General features: G+C 35.2%; 3 protein-coding genes and 1 long non-coding RNA gene across 9 annotated transcripts; 2 read left to right on the forward strand and 2 right to left on the reverse strand.

Annotated features, from left to right (window-relative positions):
- Nucleotides 1–770: 770 nt before the first annotated feature.
- On the forward strand, nucleotides 771–8,344 carry LOC110835710 (uncharacterized). 4 transcript variants are annotated; one of them, XR_015536936.1, is made up of 8 exons: nucleotides 771–1,087; nucleotides 2,056–2,108; nucleotides 2,548–2,653; nucleotides 3,080–3,251; nucleotides 3,702–3,815; nucleotides 3,943–4,142; nucleotides 4,500–4,674; nucleotides 5,750–8,344. XR_015536936.1 is itself a non-coding variant. In XM_087355343.1 (8 exons), exons 1-8 carry the CDS (start codon nucleotides 1,020–1,022, stop codon nucleotides 5,763–5,765), a joined length of 801 nt encoding a protein of 266 aa, XP_087211469.1. In that variant the 5' UTR covers nucleotides 771–1,019; the 3' UTR covers nucleotides 5,766–8,344. The 4 variants fall into 4 exon arrangements, 2 of the variants coding, with proteins under 2 accessions (XP_087211469.1, XP_021931908.1); XM_087355343.1 differs by having other exon boundaries at nucleotides 4,500–4,571; XR_002544990.2 differs by having other exon boundaries at nucleotides 772–1,087; nucleotides 3,092–3,251.
- A 1,034-nt stretch (nucleotides 8,345–9,378) lies between these two features.
- On the reverse strand, nucleotides 9,379–14,244 carry LOC110835709 (metalloendopeptidase OMA1, mitochondrial). Its single transcript, XM_022076214.2, has 7 exons — nucleotides 13,842–14,244; nucleotides 11,987–12,126; nucleotides 10,965–11,141; nucleotides 10,741–10,848; nucleotides 10,367–10,567; nucleotides 9,641–9,799; nucleotides 9,379–9,531 (listed from the first exon to the last, which is right to left on the reverse strand). Exons 1-7 carry the CDS (start codon nucleotides 14,242–14,244, stop codon nucleotides 9,463–9,465), a joined length of 1,257 nt encoding a protein of 418 aa, XP_021931906.2. The 3' UTR covers nucleotides 9,379–9,462.
- On the reverse strand, nucleotides 14,228–21,647 carry LOC110835717 (ras-related protein Rab-29). Of its 3 annotated transcripts, none has more exons than XM_087355345.1 (5): nucleotides 21,472–21,647; nucleotides 19,653–19,853; nucleotides 18,743–18,927; nucleotides 18,319–18,446; nucleotides 14,228–14,642 (listed from the first exon to the last, which is right to left on the reverse strand). In XM_087355345.1, exons 1-5 carry the CDS (start codon nucleotides 21,485–21,487, stop codon nucleotides 14,393–14,395), a joined length of 780 nt encoding a protein of 259 aa, XP_087211471.1. In that variant the 5' UTR covers nucleotides 21,488–21,647; the 3' UTR covers nucleotides 14,228–14,392. The 3 variants fall into 3 exon arrangements, with proteins under 3 accessions (XP_087211471.1, XP_087211470.1, XP_087211472.1); XM_087355344.1 differs by lacking the exon at nucleotides 21,472–21,647 and adding an exon at nucleotides 21,208–21,326; XM_087355346.1 differs by lacking the exons at nucleotides 14,228–14,642; nucleotides 21,472–21,647 and adding exons at nucleotides 17,470–18,005; nucleotides 21,208–21,316.
- LOC147872831 (uncharacterized) lies at nucleotides 15,663–19,806 on the forward strand. Its single transcript, XR_015536937.1, has 2 exons — nucleotides 15,663–15,981; nucleotides 17,935–19,806. It is a non-coding gene; the product is annotated as an uncharacterized LOC147872831 (long non-coding RNA).
- Nucleotides 21,648–21,882: the final 235 nt, after the last annotated feature.

Here is a 21,882-nt window from a genome sequence, read left to right on the forward strand (position 1 = left end):
GTTTATCTCATTGTTCAGTTACCAAGGCAGTATAAGTTTTATTCAATTACATTTTACATCTGTAACCTGTGGTGAGAATTAAGTAATTTTAAAAATAATGAAGGCGGTCCAGATATTTTGGTATTGGCTACAGTTGGGTAAAAAAGAAAAATGTCTGCCATCAATGGGGAAACGTATTTTGAATGAGCTTTGATGAAAAGAATTATCATACTTGTTGATCACAAGGATCAGTAGCTTGTGTCTTACGCTTCAGGCACCGCGTTTACACAATGTTTCCCTTCAAAAAGCTAACATAACCAAGACAGATGCAAATAGATGGGCATTTGGTAGCGCGAGTGGATTCGCATTCCTACTCGCCGGCCTTTATTTAACCCGAGGAAAAACATTTCCAAGGCAAGGGTAGTGGGATGCAAATAATATAGACATTCGGTAATGCAAACACCTTAACATACAAATAAATTTAGTAGCGATTGAAGGGTGAGGTTTTCATTAATAGCAGTTGAGCCAACTTAACGCAATGCAGATGTTGCTTCTTTGTGGTCATTGTGATGTGGCATAATCTTTGTTAGAGTCACCGTGATACTATTTAATTATCATTTTCCACTTTTAACAGTATACATTATTAATGTGAGTACATTTTCCAATTACGTAATTTTGTCTTCGTTACGTTAGTTGGTCGCTTAAATGGAACTAAAAAAGCATTTTTTATACACGATAATACACTCTTTGGATTTTTGAAATCACAGTAGGTTTTTGTTTTCGTTGACAATCTGTGGTTCGTCTAGGTTAGCGATAGTGGTTCTAGTTGTAGACGGTTGTTTTGTTCTCCCGTAATCAGATAGGGAAGAAAATTGTGTTTTTTTAATAGCGTGGGTTTGCTAGCAGTGAAAAGTGTGAAAAATCCAGAAAATGCTTACTTTATAGTTGTTTATATCTTTAATGTGTCTTTACATTAGAGTCCTTCAGAAGTTCACAGAAGTGTTTTTAAAAAATAGGGACAATTAGCAGTAACGGCCGCGATGGAGCCAGCATCAGGCAGTGGCCGCTTTCGAATAAGCGAAGGGGATTGGATTTGTAGCGATCCACAGTATGCAACTCATTGCGGTTTTGCTTAACACATTTATTAAGTTATATAAATAAGAACAGAAGACACAATTTTGTTCCAGTTATTGGTTCTTTGGTAACCACTATTATTTATAACGTAATTTAATAAATTATCAAATTAATTGCTTACGAATTTTCCAAGCACCTTCAGTAATTTGGCATTAGATCATATTTTTGTCCGAAATTACACATTTATTTATATAATTGCCCATATCAAATTTTTTTTAGGTTAAGTTCCATGAATTTTAAGGATGTTGGCATTAGAGGTCATTATTATGTTCTGGACATTTTACTACTGGTAGTTGGTTTAGAGGCTGGATGGGTTTCAGAACATAAACATTAAACATTATGTCCAAGAAAAACATATCTCCCTCTGCAGCAGTATTGGAACCTCCTCAGCCAGGCAGCAAGTAGCCACTCTGCTGTCTGGACTAAGCAAGCTGATATTGTAGTAATGTGGGCAAACAGGCATGGTCAGCCATATACGCATTCATTTCATGCAAATTGTGCAAAGAATGCTAATAATATGGCCTCACTTTCTGAAAATTCACATGTAAGATGAAGTCAGATGTTAAAAGCCTTAAATCTATAATAAAACTTGGGATTTAATATGCTAATCCTGTGTGTGTTAACTGTTTTGACCTTCATCCATTGAAGTTTCATCACACCTGTGGAAGTGACTTAATGTCACTCGATGAGTGGACATCCTGCAGGCATCAAACAGTGTAATTGGGTTAAAATAAGTTGTGAATAGACAGGCAGAAGTATAAAACAAAGTATAAAAGTTAATACAACAGTTTGGGGACTTAAATTTTAAGCTGTTTCTTTGCTAAACATATCAGGAAGAATGTGATGAAAATGGCAACATCCAAGGGTAAACTCTTGAGAGTTGTTTGTGTAAGTTAAATTTACAGGGGCTGTTGTGCACTTACATTTACTGTCATGTTTCAGGTGTGGAAATGTTAACTTTGCCCGCAGGGATACCTGTAATAGGTGTGACAAAGGTGAGCTGAATGCAGTTTTCTTATTCATTGATTGTCTTTTGTATGGGAGCATCCTCCTAACATGTCATACTTTGCATTTGAGCAATGCAGTTGATATGTGAACTAGGAAATTGGCTGCTGTCAGGTTTTTTATTCTGGAACAGCATTAAAATATAGTGACCAGTCTTTAATTAACTCTTTAAAGCCCAGTCATATCTGTATGTACCACCTACTATACTAAACAGTAAAACAACATTTTATCCATGATGTATTTATGTGTTTTATATGTTTTTTTTCCCCCAGAATAAATTGCATTTATTTCCTTAAACAGCGTTAACCAGTTAATCTCTGTAATGTAGAGTCATTGTGTTTTCAGTAGGTACTGACTTTTAAATAAGATTTAGATGAGCTTCAGCTTCATATAGAGAGTAACTATGTATATTTTTATTCTTTGTTATAGAGAAGGGTGATTCCCCCAAAAAGAAGAAACTGGGGCAAGAAATTGGGAAAGCAGCAGCAGAAAAGAGCCGTGGACTGTTCAGTGCAGATGACTGGCAGTGTAACAAGTGAGCTGTGAGATTTTTGTTGATGTTACACATGTGGACTTCTCTCTGCTATAGTTAGATGAACATGTGCCACAATTGAGTGATTCATATTTAAGAACCTTGACTGCACACACCACATGGTACATACCTTCAATGCTTTGTTTCCCAGCAGTGGAATAGAAGATCAGTTCATTGTTAAATATTGGTATTTTGCTGAGAATGACTGTAGAACATAAATTCAGTAGTGCAGGACAACAAGTTCAAGTAGTAAAACCAGATGAGCAGTTGAAATTTATTGAACGTAATTGGTCATAATTGTAATTAAGAGGTGCACTAGAAAGCAAAAACTGCTTCCTGTAGTAGAATGTGATTGCTTTCTGTCACTTCATCATTCATAATGAACTTTACATAATTTGAGATGTGCAAGCATTGTTTAATAATATGTAGTGACTGTTGCAGGTGTGGGAATGTAAACTGGGCACGTCGGCAGTCCTGCAATATGTGCAATGCCCCTAAATATGGTGAAGTGGAAGAAAGAACAGGTTATGGTGGCGGATACAATGATCGTGGTGTTGTGGAGTACATTGAGCGGCAGGATTCTGATGATGAATATGATGAGGTATCATCTGCATGTACAGACAGAATATACCTTAGATTATATGCATCTCAGAATATTTCTCCCCCCTTTTTTTTCTTGTTTAAGCACTCTGCTTAGCATCAAACATGGTCTGTCATACTAAGGGAAGAACAAATATTGCAGGTATTTGGTAATAAATTTCTGAGGGGAATATTTTGTCCTAAGAAAGAGGATGCGCTTAATTGCTACTTTTTATGCAGCATTCTGTGTGTATGTTCATTAGAATTAGTTTCTTATAACCATGGCTTTGGACATACAGGCTTATTGTTCTTATAATGTAAGTATTGGAACTCATTACTAAACAGTAAATTGTATGTATTTTCCTATCATCATTATTATTATCCTCTTGTTTGGTTTGGAGTTGTGTGGCATCTTATGGGAAAGCATGTTATTTTGAATTTTTAAATTACATTTTATTTTGTTATTCTGCAGTTTGGACGTAGAAAGAAAAAGAAGAAGGATTCTGCTGAAGAGAAAAAGACTTCAGACAAAACAAATGATGTGGATGATAATGGAGAAGAAGAGGAAGAGGAAGATGATGATGATGTAAGTGCAGAATGTTGATCGGAAAGTTGTGACTAAACTTTTTTCGCCAAATGGCAGATAATGTTCTGTTGATAACAGGCCTATTTAAAGATTCCTTTGATCATTCATGACACTGTCTTTTTAACAGGATGATGGAGACCTTTCCAAGTATGACCTCAGTGGCTGGGGAGATGATGATGATAAGGAAAGTAAAGACAAAGAAGAAAGTAAGGAAATCAAAGAGAAAGACCATAGAGGAAGAAATGAAACAAGACAACGTTCAAAATCTCGCTCGCAATCCTGTTCACCACCATACAAACGTTCAAAAAACAACCATTCAGATTCTAGGTAGGTATATTCTTTTTAAATTTTCATTTATGAATTTTAAATCCATGCTTGTAATAGTGAGGTGGTTAGCATTCCTGCTTCATATTCTGGAGGTTCTGTCTGAATTTTGGTCTGTAGACCAGCTGCCCTGAGAGAGGTTTTGTGGCTTGGTCAGTCTGGAAGCAAATGCTGCCAGAGCTGCTTTCAGTTGTATTATTTCCATTTATCCTGTTATACCATTTTTTGCTTTTTTACCCACACAACTGAAAAAGCATTGTCAAATAACCCAAGAATCGGCAAACAGCAAATTAGTCATCTTTCTTTTGTCATTTTACTGTGACCATCTGTTGTAACTAAGACTTCTTTCTTTGGTCTCAGGTCATCGAGTAGCAATTCTCGGTCAAGTTCTCCAGCAGCAGATTCAAACAGGCACCACAGTTACAGGTCCAGGTAAACCGGGCGGTAATGGGTATTCACAAGGTCGATATCCTTGTTGGTTCTATACAGAAGCTTATCCTATTTGATGTAGCAGACATGATGGGGTCTGTGCTCTGTGAGTCAAGGATCTTGCCATGTACCTGATTTTGCTACACATGATAGAGTGTAATTCAATCAACACTCACATGTAAATTGATATCAATATCATAACAAAAAGCATTATGTATGACCTGCTTGAAAGTTGTGTCTGCATGGTATAACTTCATGTTCTGTTTAATTCAGAAGCACAAATTCATTTAAGTATTTATAGGGTTGGTATTAAATGAATATGTTTTGACAAACCAAGATGTGAAAATTATGAGGCCATAACTCAGAGAAGTATATTTATAAGTGCCCAATGTCTGGAAACAGGATTTACAGTGTTCAGATGTATTTTTTTATTTCCATTGGTTTTTTAATGTGATGCCAAAAGTTTTAATTAATTAATGCAAAAACAGTAGTATGCAGTCAAAGTATGGAAGTATTCAAGTAATTCACATTATCTTTTGGAAATTTGAAGCTATGAGTGTAGAAATGATCAGTTATGTATGCCAAAAGTATCAGGAGTGTCATTAAGTGGGTTTGTTATCTTTTGATACAGTTATCCTTCACATCCGTGCAGCAGCATCAGTTCTTTTATCATTGTCATTGAACTGTAACAGAAACAAATTTGTCACATTCCTGAGTGAAGATGTTTTCCTATTTTGTATGAGTACATACTCTGACAAGTAATTTAAAACCCCTTTAATTGTGATTTATTTTGGAAACTGACATGTATGCCCATTCTTAATAGGAAAGATAACTTTGGGACTTAATATTCACATTATTTTAATCTTCATATTTCATACATTGGTGCCTAAGGATTTTTAAAAATTGTTCAGTTCAGAGTAGGCTCTGGGACTTCACATCTCTCTTGAAGTTCAGACTGGCTCTGGGGCCTAGCCAGACTTTAAACCACTTGGTATCGCTACGGTGTGATGCTTGGCCACATATCCCCTATTTAATGCTAGGCTGTAGGATGCATGGAACTTTGTGTTGACATTCCTTATACACCTTCATGGTATGGTGCTTTAGCAGATGGGAAATTTAACTTTTGTTTATACATGTAAGTCTATTCACATTCATACAGACATGAATTATGTATGTTGCAGGAAGGATCGACATTGAAGAGCGCTGACCAGTCTTACACCAGCAACTGCAGATGCAATCCAAGATTTTCATTTCATTGTGTTGGAGGGCAATGTGGGTACCTCCTGTCATATGCAGGTCATTACCTTTAAGTGGAGATTTTGTAAATTATATCCCCTCACTCCATAACTAACACTCCATGCTGAGGAACTGTTCTTTTTAAATCAAGCACAACTTTCTCATGGTTACGAGCTTCTACATTTGGAATGTTAAAATAAGAGAGATTGGGTAACATATTTTTGTGCCATACTTCAGTACAATGTTACTAAAAATTGTTGCATGGCTTTAGAAACCTGTATGATAATTTATGGACCTAGATTTAAATTGTGTCTTGTGTAAGTAATTTAAATTTATCATTTTGAAAGTAACAGTTAAATCATTGAAGTTGCTCTCATTGATGTCTAAAACACTGACAAAGCTGTTGGTGAGTGAAATAACTAGATAATTTAGTCATGAGACTTTAACTTTCAAAACATTTCCTTGTCACAAGAGTATGAATCATAGTTGGCGGGGTTAAGTGGCGTTGTATCACCCTTGTTTCATATTCGGACATTTCAATCACCTGGTTGGGACTGGATAGCCTGATTTGGGTCTTCATGATCTTCCTGTCCCATGGGCATATCATGTGAGATAATACTTTCAGGTGGGTGAACACTGATCCTTGACATGTCATACTTTTCAAAATTGTCCTATTCTCTCTCGTTTCATGCTGCGTAACGTCTTTGGTGAATACATCGTAATTAATAGTGAGGAGTGGATATTTGCTTGTGCATCCCACATGTCGTGCTTGGCAACTTTAAAAAAATTAGATCTTACACATAAAGAACCATTAAAGGAATCCATGTAATTAACCCTTTAAAGAGAAGTGGTTAACTATATATACTAACATATTTAACAACCAATAACTGTGTTTTGCCCACAAAATGTATTATGGGTTCTATATTATTCTCAGAATAAACCGATTATTTCCTTATACATTGTTTGCCTTTTGATCTTTGTAATAGAGTAAACTGCAGTAAACTGAATGTTTATGCATTATTAAGATGAGCTTCAGCTTCAAAGGTCTAAAACGTGGGGTGCACAAAAATGTTGAGTACATTTACTACTGTCATCATTACTGAAGCATAAATACTTTTCTTGGAAGCGTTGGATGTGCAGTTTTTCTTCTAACCATGTTACTGCCTCATACAGATAAGAAAATTATATAAGTAAGTTGTAATGTTAGAACATTAAATTTTATACAAATTTGGAAGCTCTGAAATCATGACAGATGTAACAGGACTTGACCAATGTGTTTTTATACTGATACTTTCTAGGTGTAGTAGAGATGTGAAAATGGTTATCATAGTTTCATCTGAAAATATTCAGTTCCCATACAGATAACTGATTTATAGTTCCCATTTGATTTAAGTATGAATGCCCAAAGTAGTTACAATTTAAGCACGATGTGGTATTTTGTTTGAAATAAAGATTTGCCATAAAGGGTCTTCACATTGGAAATGGTTTGTAAGGTGTTATATTAAACTTTTGCAGCTTAGCAGTTTTCATTCCCATACAAATATTTTTAATATCTGTATAAATGATACAATCTTCTGACTTCTTGAGGTGGGGCCCCATTTAGAAAAAACATATAGGCCATAGTGCAGATGGGAATATCTGAACCTAAGAGGGATGAACTGACAGGAGGGTGGAGAAAATTGCATAATAAAGAGCTCCATAATTTGTACTCATCTTTTGGGGGAAATCTGGCTGATAAGCATTGATCTTAAATTGTTACATTTAATAGAATAGAGTAATTTATTGTTTTTGATACTATGATCTAAATTGTTAATGTAATTTTGTGTAGTTATTAGCAAGCAGTATTCTCTTTGAATGTTAAAACATTTTTCAGTCATTTTAATGTTGCTGGGGTGCATGGCCCCATTATTATATGTATCATGAACTCTGATGTAATTTTATAGTACACCAGGGCATAAACTCAGGACCCTATAATTGTATTTGGTGAAAGCTGGTGAATGCAATACAAGTATGTGCTTCCCACTGCTTTTGAAAAATAGTGAAATTGTCATGTGAATGGCATCATGCCATGACACATTCATGGTCATTGGTGGACCATATCTTTTTGACTTGTAGGTTCAGTGGTTTTGTCCGTGGTGGTCGCTGTCTGGTCTTGTAGGACAGCAGTATGTTCCTTCAAACTGTAGGTATCCACCTACAAGTCCTCATAGCCCAACCCAGAGTCAGTGAACCAAGAAATATTTAGCAGTCAAATGTTGCCATAACTGACTTAATGAACTGAAAAATTAGATTCTCTTATTTTCACTAGGTACCAAAACTTAAAATTGGTATGACAAACTTCATATTTTTCAACATGTCATGTACTATGAAAAGGTTGCTCTCCCTCTATATGAAGAGTGCAGGGTGGCATTTGGTTTAGTTGCAATACATTCTTTACGGAGTGTGATTGTGCCTGTCCATGTTTTTGAGTACTGGAGCCACTAGGTACACTTGGAATGGAGGCTTAGACTGATGGTTGTAATAAACTTTGTTTTGGTTCATATTGGTGTCTTTTCTCAACATTCTACATTGGCTGTGAGCCACTGTAGTATGTGTAAACCAAACCTGTGGGTAAAATAGTGATTTAGTATAGAGGGAAATATTTGGTTGTAAGTGGAAATGACAAAAGGCTTGAGAAAATAATGTAATAAGTAATAAGGAACTTCATATTTATATTCCCCAATTATGTTGATGAAGGATGGGGCACATATGTATGAAAAGGTCAGAAATACATATACAAAGGGAAGAGATCATTTGGAAGACCTGAATATGGACAGGATAATATTAAAATGGATCATGATTAGGGTCAGAAGTGTGGAGTGAATTCATCTGGCTTAAGGTTGGGGCCTGTGGTAGGCTGCTTTGGGCTCCATAAAGATGAGTTTCTTGACTACGCCAAGTTTCTATTAGCTTCTGAAGATGGACTCTGCTCCTTGGAGGTAGTGCTTCAGTGTCCCCCCTACTTTACATGTAGCTTACATTTATGAGATAATTTCTAGAAAAATACAGCTGATTGTACATAGAAGAATTGGCTTAACTTAAATGTATATACATCACGGGTCTAAAACTTTTATTTCAGTCTTCAATAAACATTAAGTGTTACGCAAGCCATATAATGACCAAAGACAATGCAAGAGGTCTAATGAGAATACCCATGTGCTGTTCAAATTATTAAGAAAGAAACATAATAAAATGTTAAATCATAGAGAAAAGTGGTGGGATGATTTGAAAAGCTCCTGCATAAAATATTCATATAAACCTTTAGATTAGGTTAACATTACCAGCATCACATTGTGACTAAAATGTTAACTTCATCCTTTAGAAAAGCTTACCATGGAATTAGGAAATTGAAACTGTTTCCTTAAATTTTAAAAAGCCTTGTATGATAGCACTTTTGTTTTCAAGTTACTGCCCATAATAGTGGAAAAGTGAGCTTAATACAGCATGACTTCACCTATAACACTATTCTAGTACCAAGAATCTTTTAGGTTCACAAGAAAGTAGCAGGATGGTATCAAGCCTAGAAGGCATTCAGTGCCTTACAAGTAGTCATTTTTATTCTTTGTTGAATACAGTTCACTATAACTACAAATTAGCAAACATTTCTTATTCATTATTTTTATATAACTGCTTTCTTCTGCTTGACAGCTGTGAGCATGCGTGGATCCACCAGTGGCAGTTGCGGACACTGCAAAAGTAAACATGATGTATGAACGGAATGAAATATAAAATGGTTATGTAGATAAAACTAATAATGAATAGAACTTATTAGGTATGTTACAACAGACAGGCCTTACCTTGCAATCATCCCGCAGCCGTATGGCTGAAGGCATCAGAGAATCTAATACAAGCTGTCGAGTCTCGTTACTAGGATGTGTGGAAAGCCACTCACACTCCTTGTCCAACACACTCATTTTAGCCCAGAATGCACTTGCTTCACGTACATCATAACACGCCTGTTTGTCCAGAAGCAAAAGCATGTTAAATATATTTTAGAAGTGGAAAATGCAGCAGAACAATCACCCACAGAGACTCTAGTGACAGGCAGACACTGGAAACTGAATGCATAGTTAATAACTGAAGGGTGTTGCACAAACTGTCATGTTAATGCACATGGTTGCCATAGTCATTTTAGCACGAGACATGTAGTACTTCATGGATATCTTGGTAAAGTGTTTAGTTTTTCATCTAAAATGTTTCACTGATTATTAATTAGAAGGATTAATCAGAAATCAAAGGATTAGACAAGATATGAAAGTACAAATACTACTGCAGTAAACACTGGTATGAACCTGAGCATAGTCTCTTTGAGGGAATCAAAAATAAATAAAGTAAATATATTGTGGTGGTTTGTTGTGAAACAAAGTGAGGGAACACACTGCAAAACACACAAGTGAAAGAGTGGGCACAAACAAAAGGAATACTTTGAGGGCAGGAGGAGAGAATGTAAAAAGCTGTCATAAAATGACACACTAGTGGATGATAATGGGACATCAATGCAAATGCTAGACATGTATTCACACCTTTGCTGTCAGCTGGAGGCCAACCTGGTCTGCCTCAGCTTCAAGTGCTCTGCTGAATGGTAAATGGAACAGCACCTTCGTGAAATATTCTGAGAGCCCCTGGGCCATCAGAGCTCCAGCATCTGGCAAGACAGCCCATATAAATGCCAGGGGTATCAGAATCAAGAGATCCACAAGGTGTAGGCTGCTAATCTGCTCATCCTGCAATATCACAAAAGCAGCATGCAGCAGTAACATTTGTCCCTCTGCCTAACCATCAATAAGTTGTATAAGGACATAGAGATAAAATTCCACTAATTTTACAGTTTACCATTATTAATAACCCAAAAGCAGAATTCAATGCAAACAAACTCCTGGGGAATTACATAACTTACCATATGAGAAAGAAGAACATGTGAAATTTCATGTGCAAGAATCACACACAGTTGATCATCATTGGTGCACACATTCAGGATTCCAGTGAAGATGAATATGTGACCTGTCTGCATACAAAACACGTCAAACTTAGAGCCTGCTCTGTGTTATACAAACCATTATGACATGCTTGTGTAAACATGGTATTGCTCAAAGGGAATATAAGATCAGACAAATGACTTACTGGTAACACAAAGGCATTGTTGACTGATGGTTCATCAACAACTGTCACAACCCAATTTCTTTGCTGTAACTCTGGGATCTCCATGTTGCTTTTAAGCAGTTGGTTGGCAACCTTAGCTACTCGCTTGTATGCAGGATGTGTTATTGGCAGAAAATGATCTTTGTGTAATTCGCTTTGCTGAAACAAGGCAAACCAGAATGTTCAGCACACAGGGAATCACTGCATGGTGCAAATTCAAGAGATTTGTAAGTTCAAGTCTAGCACAACCTGAAGTATGGTGTTATCAGTCACACAGTTCGACATCTCTATTAGCCCATTCCTGCCTCAACTCCTGCCGCCAGTTGTAACGAGCCACCCTTAGATTGATACTTTATACCAGACCAAAATGGGTGCGAAACATGGTCTCTCACTCAGAGGGAGGAACATAGATTGCAGGTGTTTGAGAATAGGGTGTTGAGGAGGATATTTGGGCCTAGGAGAGAACATGATGGGACATGGAGAAAACTGCATAATGAAAATCTACTCCTCCCCCAGTATTGTCAGGGTGATTAAGTTGAGAAGAATGAGATGGGACAAGAGGTGTGCACCGGGTATTGGTTGGGAAGCCTGAGGGTAAGAGACCACTGGGGAGACCTAGACGTAGATGGGAGGATAATATCAGGCGGGATCTATGGGAGATAGGAGTTGAAGGAGACTGGATTTTGTTGGCCCAGGACAGGGTCTGGTGGAGGGCTTTGGTTAATTCGGTGATGAACCTTCGGGTTCGGTAAGCCATCTAGTTAGTTATACCAGACCAAAATACCCTTTTAAACACATCTTTAAACACTCAATAGGCAGAAAAGTTTATTAAATGAAACTTCTGCATCCTAGTAACATATTTTGTGTTATATAATTTCCTACACATCATATATTTTGATTATAAGGTTGAAGTATTATGGTCAGACATCAATGAATTAAATTAGTGTTTAAATTCTGCCTTTGGTTCTCTCAGACTTAATCTGCATCTTGTCCATTTAACTCACCATTGTAAGTTCTACCTTTGCCAATTGCAAGATATATTCATTACTAAAAGCAATGAACTTTTTCCTGCCTGTAATTGGGTCTTCTTCAAGATGACTTGAGTAATACCATACTACTCCTGTTGAAGCCAGAATACCAGATGCTGTGAACATATTGGTCAGCATTAGTTATAGAGTCATATATTTTCAGAGCAGATGGACTTAAAACTTTGCCCTAATGTGACTTTAAACTTTTTGGTAATTTTCTTCATAATATCTAAAAAAAATTAATGTCAATGCCAACCAAACCTAATCAGATGTGTTTCACATTACTGTCAATTACGGGAATCAAAGTATTAACTTGGAGATCCTGACGGGTGATTTATAATTGTATCATTCTTCATATTGAAAAGAAAAACCCATTCTAAATGAAGTTCCTACAGCAGATGACATACACAAAATTAAAACAATACCTTCTTATAGAACAAGAATGTTTGTAACTTTTAATGCAAAAGCCCACAACTGGATCCTATCCTGAACCTTAGCAATCCATTTAACATCTTCACAACCAGTTTGTCTGACACACATACACACACAAAAAAAAAGACATTTACAGCACAGAATGTTTACCTCACAGAGTCCTAGAAATCTTGTTTTAAATGTTTTCTTTGGTCTGGTGACATTAAAATAATTTTGGCCCTCATGTCAAGAGGCAGCCCTGATCTGCTGATATCAGCAACTGAAAAATATATTCCCAATGTTAATTTTTACCAAACTTTGCATACATGGAAATAATTTAGAATCAATAAAGTTCCAATTTTTGGGAATATCAGAATCTCATTAATTTCTGGGAAAATTCAACAGACAGCAAACATTAGTTTAAGGTCCGAACAAAAACCATAACAATGGCAGGTGCTAAAAAGTGAATCTCTTGTAGAGATTAATTAAGAAATATATTTACCCTTTCTAACATTCTTATTCTCATTACTACCATTCACTGTGGATAAAATTAAGAGGTTTCAAATTCTGACATTCACAGAATAAACAAACAACACAAACATCACTGGATATGAGAAAGGAGTATACTACACAGGAATCAAATTATTCAAGAAGCTTCCATCAGCCATTAAAAGTTTATATCTTGATATTAAAGTATTTAAACCAGAATTAAAAAGATTAATGCTTCCATCAGCAATTACATTTTGTTCATATTTCTTCTGGAACAAGTGATACTAAACCCCTATCAGAAATCCTGGTTTTAGATTTTAATTCTTTGCTGTATCTGACACTGTACAACACAGTAAAATTAAGTGTCCTTTGGCACGTTTGGTTTACTGAAATGTGTATAAAAGGAGATATTGATAATATAATGACTACATACTTATTCCTCATTTGCTATGCTGTTTACTGATGCATCCATAGTGGTACTACATCATAAAAATTAGTGTTTCTCTAACAAACACAAATTCTGTGACTGAATCAAATTAGTTAAAAATAATTTAATATAAGACATGAATTCTGCAAAAATATTTATTTGTTATGACATTATGTATGTGTATGCTAAAAAAACCAAAGTAATTTATATAAAAACAAGTAACTAAAATAAAGTACTGAGGGAATCTGGCATGCAGTTCCAGGTTGAAAAAAGAGACATAAATTATGATATAAGGCTGTTCTTTTTGTTATTTAATGATAGTTGTAGTTAAACAATAATTCAAGAAATGCAAATAATTAAAAAGATGATTTTGCCTCAAACACAGAGGTTAGAAATGAAATATCTTATATTTCATTATATGTTAAACCTATGAAACTTCACCATATTATGAAGTTGCTTTTCATGAAAACTGGTCTGACAGTCCCAGGATACTAACTCACTCACCTAATAACACCATCTTATTTCTCTTCAATCTGAGTATCAAATCTTGTTTCTTGTCAGGCGGCAAAGCTCTCCACCATTTCCTGAAAGTCCTTCCAAACAAAATTGCTGCGATCTTTGACAGAGGCCTAAGGATGATGATAAAAAGAGGAGGCAGAGCTTGTCTGCTAGCTGTCACATGAAACAACTTCTTTTGCACCTCAAACGACACTTTGAGCCCATTTTGAAGTACTGCATTTGTAATGCTCAAACTTCCAACTTGTGTTACATATTTGTTGATTCTTGAAGCACTGTTCAGTTTTATGCCACTTATATTTAACATTTGTCTCATTGACAACACAGAATTGTGGTAATTTCCCACGATTTTCTTATTAATTAAACGAAACATATTAACAGTATCTTTCATTTAATGAACAAATACAGTCGATTTAGAGTCACCTCACAAACAACTAAAAAAGGACAACTTCCAAACTTGACAAAATGAATATGCTCTCATCACATACGAAAGGAAAAGGAAATGAAACAGGCAACATCAATTTGTCTACGTCATTGGGTTAGTACAAAGCTAAACACAGCAACATTATTACAAACCCAAGTCGTTCAAAGCGATTCATAAGACACGCTGCCAAACCAAACTTAAGTGCAGCTGTCATAACTCTAGGACTGAAGAATATTCCAATGAAGGTGAGCCACACTGGAGGTTCCCTCTTTGTTACATTAGTGTCTTTACATGTATGAATAGTGCTATCTGTACCTATATAACAGCTGTAACCACTGGTTGGGTTTTCCATTTTATATGAACACCTGTAAACAAAATAAACAAGTTTTAAATTCTGCTGTGAAGAAGACATAATTAAAGCCATCTGTCTGTCATTTAGCATTATAAATTCATCTGTGATTATGATGTTCTCCTCCTGGGTTCTGGCACTGGGTACACTTGTCGGCAACAAATTAGGTTATCAATTACCATTCAACTATAGACTGTGATTAAATATTTACTACTGATCTGATGCTTCACTGACCCTTTCATATATAGCATATCCACATATTTGTAGTTTTGTTGGTTGTTTTAATGATCATCAAATGCATGACATGAAAGGGGGTGGATATGCATTGGCAAAGAAATGTTCACATAAATGTCATGGTGATATAACAGTATCTGTCTAAAAGCATTCACGAAACTGTATCAGCATGAATATTACTGGTTTGTCAGGAAGTTTGAATAGTATGTGGCCCCAAATAACACATTAGACTCAACTGCATATCATACCACGTTCGTATAATGATGTATATGACATTACATCTGCAAACGGAAAACTTAACTGCTGTATTAACCTTTCACATGTACTATATAGGTAATGATTTCTGAGGTTACATAACCTTAACGTTAATAAGAGTTCAGACAAACAATATTGTATCGGTAAATGCAATTCAGGCTGTCATTTATTACTATAAGCATATTAAATATGTAATAACATGCACCAGTAACCTGTAACAACAGATGAAATACTCCAACAACTGATTGAAAATTGCTTTCTTCCTTTAACCGATACATAATTCTGAAATTGTGCAGAAACAACTTATACATTATGTTGGTATTCCTCGCCATATGTTGGTATTTCTTATGGTTGTTGATCTCAGTCAGTTACACCAACATGACGTTTAATAATGGCTTCCAGAGAGTGTGGTTTGTATTACACATTCAACAAAGTATAATTTTAGGTTGAATTATGTGTCGACACTGGATCCAAAGGTGGTTTTTAAGGTTATACCAGAATCCTCTAACCTTACCATCAGCATTAGATGGTAGATTTGCGTGTACGTGAAGAAATGTAACTAGATAAAGGTGTTATTTTACATAGAAAAATTCCAATTCCTATAGTTTTAGCATGTTTATACGCAATCACACATACATTTCTCTTTGGATTTCCACTTTTGATACAATTAGTCACATTCAAAACAGTTTGTTCTTTACTTCTAACCACTTGTATGAATTAAAAAAAACAGCATCACCCATTCCTAGCAGCACTCTGCATATCGTCAAAATGCCACAGAAAATGTGAAACAGCTGACAATTAGTTGTTTGAAGGATGCTAGATTGATTGTATGAGAAGCTGTTGGAATAAACAGATGTATGACAATGGTAAGCTCTAGAAAGAATGTTGTTACTAATCCAAAATCTCTGTTGAAGTAGATGCTAAAAATGCGTTTGCTACAATCATATAGAAGAAACATGACTACATTAATGTGCACTGTGAGAAAAACAATTTGATGGTGACACTGTTGTAGTGAAAACCAATAAGATATATAGTCTTCTCTGAGCATTGTATAGAACACTGTAAAAGACTTGTTTAGAATAATTTTGATTGCAATAAGAGTATAGGTTGTAGAAACCTTAACAAAGGGCTTCACATTCCTTTGCCAAGTTGAACAAAGTAAATTAAAATGCCTGCTGACCTGTCTATTTCCAAGAACCTGAAGATTAAGTAAACAAAACAATAACTCTGCCCGTTGTTTTGTATGGGTGTGAAACATGGTCTCTCACTCTATGGGAGGAACATAGATTGCAGGTGTTTGAGAACAGGGTGTTGAGGAGGATATTCGGTCCTAGGAGAGAAGATGAAGTATGGAGAAAGCTGCATGATGATGAGCTTAAAAATTTATACTCCTCTCCAAGTATTGGCAGGGTGATTAAGTAAAGAAGAATGCGATTGGCAGGGCATGTGGCATGCATGGATGGGGTTAAAGGTGTGCACTGGGTATTGGTCAGGAAGCCTGAGGGAAAGAGACCGCTGGGGAGACCTAGATGTAAATGAAAGGATAATCTCAGGTGGGATCTTTGGGAGATAGGAGTTGAAGGAGACTGGGTATTTGTGGCCCAGGACAGGGTCTGGTGGAGGGTTTTAGTTATTTTGGTGATGAACTTTTGGGTTCCATAAGCCATCTAGTTAGTTAGCTGACATGTCTAATGTAACAGCATACAGTTAATTAAACCAAATGCAAAGTGAAGCTTTTGAAAACCAAACGTTTCAACCTTATTTATTTATTTCATTGATTATTAAATTATCAGTTGTTTTGATTAGATGGGATAGAATAAATAATCAGTGAATAATCAACTGGAAAGAATGTGGAAGGAAGCATTTACAGATGAATTTACAGTATTATTGTGGCATTTGCCTGGAGGGACTGAAGAAAACTATAGGAAACCTCAATCAATATTGTCAGCCACTAGGTTAAGATTTGAACCCTTTACCTGTGGAATATAAAGCAGGAATGCTAACCACTAGACTGGGACGTTCATTTAGGGTCCCTAATTTTTTCAGGAAAGAAAATACCATGGCCATTAATATGATTTCAGTTGTAGAAAATCAAATATTAGAAGGAAAATGGAGCAGTATGTGAGTCATGGAATATTTAAAAAAGGAAGTAATCGAGCTTTCTCATTTTTCTTTTTGAATAAAGATAAACTTATGTTAGGTAATTTTACTTACTACATAGCATATTATTTAAAAGTTATTTTTAAGTGATGTGGATTTGAGTCCTAGATCCTTTCCTCAACTGAGTAGGGAATTAGGTTAAAATTTAGTGAAGTGCACTTAGTAATGTTGTGTAAGAAATATGAATGACCAAGTTGTTCAATATTGCTGATTTTATTAATACATTCTTTTCAAATTAAAGTAATAAGTTACAACACAAATTCTGCCTTTAAGAATAACATACTTTCAGAATTACAATATGATTTATTATTAACAATTTGGGGCTTTATGTTAATCTTTTCCATGCCTCGGAGAAGATATCTTGTTTATACTTCTGTTCCGAATATCTTGAATACATCAAAATATAAGTGTACGTAAGTTTTCTAACCATCTTTTGGTATTTGAAGTGAACTATTGTGATTTGCATCAGTGGCAATTATAAATTAAGATAAACATGAAAAGGGTTAATTCCTCTTGTTGGGTACTGGCTGAATATGCAGTTAAATATTTTTACCAGAACATAATTTCACAAAACAAGTTATTCTAATTGCTCACTTAAATATGTGATATCCAGAAGCAAGATGTAATTTGTTAATAACATTTCCTTGTGGAACTTTCAGGGACAGTGAGTGTGATATTCTCAGATGGCTCAATAGAATCCCCTCCTTGAAGCATGAGAGTGGTAAGATACCTGCCAAATATATAAAAAAAATCACTCTTGTAGTAGAGTATGAAAACAATTCTGAATATATGTAGCACCACTTCCATGTTACAGTCAATTACAGTAATGTGGGTATGTGGAAAGTGGTTTTGTTTACACAAATCATGCAGTATAAAGTATTACACAGTTTGATAGCACATGCATTTGTTTGTTACATGTCAGAGAGAGCTGTTGCTGCCCTTGTATAATTAAGGACACAGTAAAACTGTGGGATTTTGATTTTAATGTCCAACGGACATGTGTAAACACAGAAAACTAACTAAATACTAGTATCAACACTGACCTTAAGGATTCATTCACCATGAATCCATTTTTCACTGAAGTTTTTGTCCAGCCAGAGAATTCATGCTCTCTGTAGATCTGTTCAATTTCTGCTTGAGTAACTTCTTTTTCACTGTCCAGTATGTCACACTGCAGGCAAAAACATGGACACATTTCATCCAAAAAGGACATATTTCCTTATTTCAGTTTTATTTATGATAGAATATAGATTTAATTTGATAGAAAAAAATTAAAAACAGGTATATACACTAATAGAAAAATATGTTAAATAACTTAAAAGAGGAAGATATTTCGTGTGGAATGTACCTCACAGATCATGCTACTGTGTAAAGAATTACTAGCTCATCAAGCAGGCATGATGCTGTGCATAACAAATGAATATGTTTTCAATAACACATTCAGTATGTTCATTTCTTATAACAAACCTTATTTGCAATTAAGATGCAAGGAAATTTTTTCCCTTCTGGTGCAGTACAGTTTGAGTCAACAACTTCTTTCTTACATCTGATTGCATTATTTAATGTACTTCTGTTTGACAAGTCAAACATGATCACACAGCCATGCGAGTTCTTGCAGTATATACGTGTCATCCATGTAAATATTTCTTGACCTGTGTAATGAAACAAAACTTTTATGCAGATTTGTGTAGCAAAAATAATGACTTTTGAATTTTCTTTCAACCTTTATAGTACCATGAAAAAACTTGTTTGTGTGAGATTCATTGTACTTAGATCTTCACTTGTCCCATGATGTTTGTCTGTGATGCTACTGTACTTCAATATCTAAAATTACAGTTATAATGCTCCCTGTGTGTGCGAGTTTCAAAAAGATAATTCTGGATTATAAATTATTTTTAATGATGCTTCCTCTTCTATCCAATAGCTTGGATAATGGAGAGCATAATTTACACAACCATGACATTGTTCAGGTTCTTCAATAATGGTTTGTAACTATAAAAGCCTGGGTTTAATCCCTGGGCAGTCCATGCAGGATGTCTTGATAAGCCCACCCATCCAGAAAGATACCACATCCTCAGTCCTTCATTAGGACTTTACTCATGATAGCCATTGTCCTGAGAGCCAGTCTGAACACAGAAATCTCTGCCCCTGTCAGGATAAAACTATGGTCCAGCTTGAACCTGTCACTGTAGTGAGTGAACTATTCTGAATCATGCTGTAGTTAGTAATGAAGTTAACTTTATCTGCATATGAGAAATGACAAAAGTAATATTCAAGGAAGAAATTAAATAAAAGACGGCATAATATGAGAAAGAAATACACAAAACAAACCAGCTTTATATTTATCTTTTTTCACATTGTTCTTCATATTCCTCACCAGCAATGTCCCACAACTGTAATGCTACAGTTGCGTCTAATAATTTTAGAACCTTCACTGCAAAATCCACACCCACTGTTTCTTTGTAGTCTTTTGCAAAAGTGTTCCCAACATAACGCTGTACGTAGGATGTCTTGCCAACTGATTGATCCCCCAATATAAGCACTTTGAAAAGCTTCTCACATGATGTGAATGATGCTTCTGCAACAAGATTTCATCTTGGTTATTACTGTGCATGGCATTAAATCTCCTGTCATTGAATGTATGTTGTTTCTTGAAACTGAGAGAAAGGATGGATGACACGAATGTTAAGGTGTGGAGTTAAACATGAATAGTGATGTATGAAGTGAGAGTGAGTACTTGAAATAACACTGCCACATGAATTTTAGCTTTCTGTACTGACATTAGATTAAATTTTGAGAACACAAAATTGAGCTCTTCTTAAAAAAATACCCCTGAAATTTGGCTTACAAGGTGAAAAGGAATTATGATACCTTTTCTTTGGGACAGCTGCAAGGCTGAAAGGGCTTACAGTATGTGAAAGAAAACACAAACTGTGATGAGTTACTGTTCAGTTACTCAAACTGCTATATCCATACTGATAACAGTGAGAAGGTGGTACAGGGAGACAAAATGGAAGAATTGAAATTTGTAATCATAATGGATCTTTGGAATCATTTGTGAAGTGAGAATTCTATAAAATCAGTAGGGTCACAGGATTCTTACACCTTAACACATGTGCAAAGCATACCCCTTTCACTTGAAAGAAATGTGATAAATGGTTGATGAAATTGGACACAAATTGGACTAATTTTGCCTGTTGTGTCAGTACAATGAAAAAACAATTTATGGTTCTATGCACCAAATGTCAGTGATATGCTTTCTCCAATAAATGTTTGACTGAAATTTTTTATGCCACAGATTGAGTATTAAATCAACTTAGAAAATGAAAATATGCAGATTGATGTGTGTATTTTGAAAGAGGAGCTGTGCAAATGCATATAGCTTCTAATCAGAGATCCTGATGATTATTAAGAAATAAATGCAGTGCCTGGTAATATTAATTCGAAATTATATATATAAATTATAGTTTTTCCATCAGAACCTTTTTCAAAATAGTTGACTTTCTTAATATAGAATCAGTACTGTATAGAATAGTATAGAATGCATTTACATCCCATTGTTCCTTCACAGGCCCAAATGAAGGATTTAGAATGTCATAACACAAATACAATATTTGTTTCTAACATAAATATAAATTGCAGTAATTACTGTGACCATTTATGTGTCTTACTCCTCAAAAAATATTTTCAGATTAAGTAGAATAATGCATGGGCTCAGAATTACATTGCTGAAAGGAAAGGTTTCTGCATGTAAAGCATGACAAACTTTGTAGCTTATCATTTGAGAATATAACAGATGTCTGTTCTTTAAAAGAAAGTTTTAAATAATATTTAAGCATAGATGTGTGTTGTATTACTGTAAAATAAGACAACAAAAATCAGAAAGTTATTAACTTAACATTTTTGTATATAGGTTATTTGTTTCACTGCACCTTCGTAGCTGTGTGTATTTGGCATTTCTGTAAAAATTACCGTTCCTGTTAAAATATTTTTTTTGGAATGCAGCTTCTCCTGCTTGACATTGCTTAAGTTCTTGGTGTGTCCAAATCCATTACTAACAGCAATACAGCAGACCAGGAGGATATATTCAAAATTATATAAGTGAGTAAGGTATTGAGATCTCAAACCAATATGTGATCAAGATAATCTCATTAATTTCTCATGCAAATACCAAAAGAACTAAAATATTTTCTTACCTCTCATTTCAGCCATTCTAAACTCATGAAATTACAAAGTCCTTTCACACCCAGGTTCTGTTTAAAATAATCATTTGTGTTACCGCCATGCCATATATATACATTATACAGAAGTTGCTTTCCATTTTATTGGCTTATGTTTTGTGTGTCCTCGCCTATCTTTTAAGAAGTTAATGTTGGTTTTACTGTTTTCACAGAGGGTTTTCACTGCGTTCACATGCAGAAGATCTTATAATCGAACATGTTCAGAAAGAGATTACGTACTTCTGGCCTGCGCTGTGTAATCTGGTAGAAGTTTACCTTAATTTTAGAGGCTGCCAGACTACACGGCAAAACAACTCAGAAGACATCTTCAGATCCACCGTCGTTAAAATCTCAAATCCCACAAAGGTTAAAAGGATTATAGTTTAT

The sequence above is a fragment of the Zootermopsis nevadensis genome, unplaced genomic scaffold (genome assembly GCF_977971745.1).
Source record: "Zootermopsis nevadensis isolate Lab colony 2312 unplaced genomic scaffold, Znev_1.0 Znev_ptg000024l, whole genome shotgun sequence".
NCBI classification, from domain to species: Eukaryota; Metazoa; Arthropoda; class Insecta; order Blattodea; family Termopsidae; genus Zootermopsis; species Zootermopsis nevadensis.